Genomic DNA, 2,500 nt, shown 5'->3' with positions numbered 1-2,500 from the left:
CTTTTCCATTCGTCACATTAATTCTTAGAATGAGTATTTAATTGTTTTCATATATTTGGATTTACTTAGGTTTGTCATATGCACAAATTCTTATATATTGTATTCATATCATCATATTGTATTTAGTAACAGCGGAAGGTTTTCCTACTTCACATAAATAAGAAATTATATATAACTTTTCTTATAGAAGGAAAGGAGATTATAGTCAAAGGAATATCATTTTACCCGAGACTCATTTCTATTAGCCTAGGACTACGAGTAAATAGACCCTGTTATATAAATAGCAAGGAACTAGTATTGATCATCTCAGGATCATCTCAGCCATCCAAGTTCTCATCTCTGGTTTTAAGAACATTTTTTGTTGATATTTGTGGATGGTTTTGTATGGTTGAAGAAAAGCATTTTTGTTGATATTTGTGGATGGTTTTGTATGGTTGAAGAAAAATATTTTTGTTGATATTTGTGGATGGTTTTGTATGGTTGAAGAAAAATATTTTTGTTGATATTTGTGGATGGTTTTGTATGGTTGAAGAAAAGCATTTTTGTTGACATTTGTGGATGGTTTTGTATGGTTGAAGAAGAACATTTTTTGTTGATATTTGTGGATGGTTTTGTATGGTTGAAGAAATCCGGTATTAGGAAAGGGTATACTGGTATACTCCCTCTTTTAATTAACGAGGTGAAGATGCATGTCAGACGGTTTGTGATTGACTAAAATATATGTCTAAATCTCATCGTTGCATTTCAATTCATGATCAACCACCGACGTGTTAGTTATCGACTACTGATCATCAACACTGCCATTCTGTCATCAACCAAGAGTCTGACGCGACAGATACGTCAGACTTCAAAAGTCAATCAATCATCATCAACTTCGTAGTTATTATTACTATTTTTTTATGTAATTTTTATCTAATCTAATTTTTATCTAATTTTTTGTATCTAGAAACCATACGCTAAACTAACTTCCCAAAATACGGACAAGGAAAAAAGGCAAAGTCATATGGCAACTTTTTATTTCAATTGTGTATATCAGTACAGTTAATAGTAAAATATTAACAATATTGTGTAGTCGTCATGCTAGAAAAATAGCTTTGTTTCAGGGTTTTATTCCCTTGAAATAAAGGACATTCACACAAGCTCCAGGTCACTTCGACACGTTAACGCCCAGTGACTTACAGATGACAATGATGAAACAAAGCATGGGTGTGTTTTTTTTTTTTCTTTCTTTTTTATATATCGTGTATTTAGTGGATTACTGATCACTTCGGAACATTCATCATTGTCGTCCAGTCTGTGGAATTCTCCTCCTCCTGCAGAAGCCGATGCAGTTATGTATTTGTCAAAAATATTACCTAGCAGCATCCAAAGCAGTACAGAATATACATCCTCTGATATATACAGCATGTATAGATATGTATTACAGTACAGAGTTTCGCATTCTCACTGTAGTTCAGTCATAATCACAGAGACCACTAAAATATCTGCAGGTTGTCAGTTATGTAAGGCACTAGTCTGCTTCAGTCACAAGAAAATAAACAAGAAAGTTTTTGTTTTTTTTGGAGGTAGAAGAGTAAGCTCTGCTTTGCCTCATTAACTTGACTAAAAAAAAAGCATAACGATAATGTATTTTTTTCTTTTTTTAATATAATTATTATTAGAATTTAATAGCTGCCACTCTACCACCAAAAAATAAATAGTCCAGTCTGGGAAGCGGGACGAGGCGCCGACGATCGCCCCGTTTCGGTCACAAAGTCATGAATGAATTAGTCCCCTGTAAATCGCGTCGGCTGAAGGAAAGAGTTCGATTAGTGACGCCGAGCGAGGCATGTCCGTCCGATTCCTTGTCGACGATGCCTCGGCGACCGATCATCTCTATCTCTCTCTCTCTCTCGCTCTCTTTCTCTCTCTCTCTCTCTCTCTCCCTCTCAAATTACAGTACCGGAGGGAGGGAGAATATCAAGACAAAACTTGGAAGATAAAAAAAAAAGGAAAAAAAAATATTATGCAGATGAGTTTTATCCCAGTTTTGTGTTACGACCTGGAAGAGGGTAGAGGGTAGCCTGCTTATCCGTGGCCACCTTCTGTCCTCAGGAATCACGAACGGGACTCTTCACTCGAGGATACAGCTGCAAAGAAAGGGCGGCGGCGTAAGTACACTGGTGTTCATTTTATATAAAAAATATATATAATTGTATATCCACCTTAATATTCATCAGAAGTGACCCTTCCTTCGTAAGGAAAAAATATATAATTGAATATCCACCACAATATTCATCTTTTCTTCCACTTTCTACCACCTATCTATCCACACATCTTTCTTTAAAAAATACAAAACTAAACCCAATCCTCGTTCCCTAAAAAAAAAAAAAAACCATCAACCAATCAGACAGGCCTCTCACCCCGAGTAAATTTCTAGGTACATATCCCTGGATGTCGCGGAGCTGGCCCCACCACCACTCGCGCTCGTACTCGTCCCCCCGGCGGAGGATCGTCAGCG

The 2,500-nt window shown here is 36.6% G+C and overlaps 1 protein-coding gene across 1 annotated transcript in view; it reads right to left on the bottom strand.

The window, feature by feature from the left end:
• Positions 1-999: 999 nt before the first annotated feature.
• The window catches only part of LOC147466923 (apoptosis-stimulating of p53 protein 1-like), a 10,561-nt gene continuing 9,060 nt past the window's right edge, over positions 1,000-2,500 (bottom strand). The window contains exons 4-5 of the mRNA XM_086534070.1: positions 2,403-2,500; positions 1,000-2,129 (exon numbers count right to left, since the gene is read on the bottom strand). The exon at positions 2,403-2,500 is cut by the window's right edge and continues 102 nt beyond it. Of these exons, the coding sequence (XP_086390196.1) occupies positions 2,091-2,129; positions 2,403-2,500 (137 nt within the window). The 3' untranslated portion in view covers positions 1,000-2,090. The remainder of the gene's footprint in view (positions 2,130-2,402) is intronic.

The sequence above is a fragment of the Penaeus japonicus genome, unplaced genomic scaffold, assembly GCF_977035675.1.
Source record: "Penaeus japonicus unplaced genomic scaffold, GWHDUDI00000001_assembly GWHDUDI00000040, whole genome shotgun sequence".
NCBI classification, from domain to species: Eukaryota; Metazoa; Arthropoda; class Malacostraca; order Decapoda; family Penaeidae; genus Penaeus; species Penaeus japonicus.
Note: the sequence above shows the minus strand (reverse complement) of the source record. Positions and strands in the feature narration are given on the sequence as shown.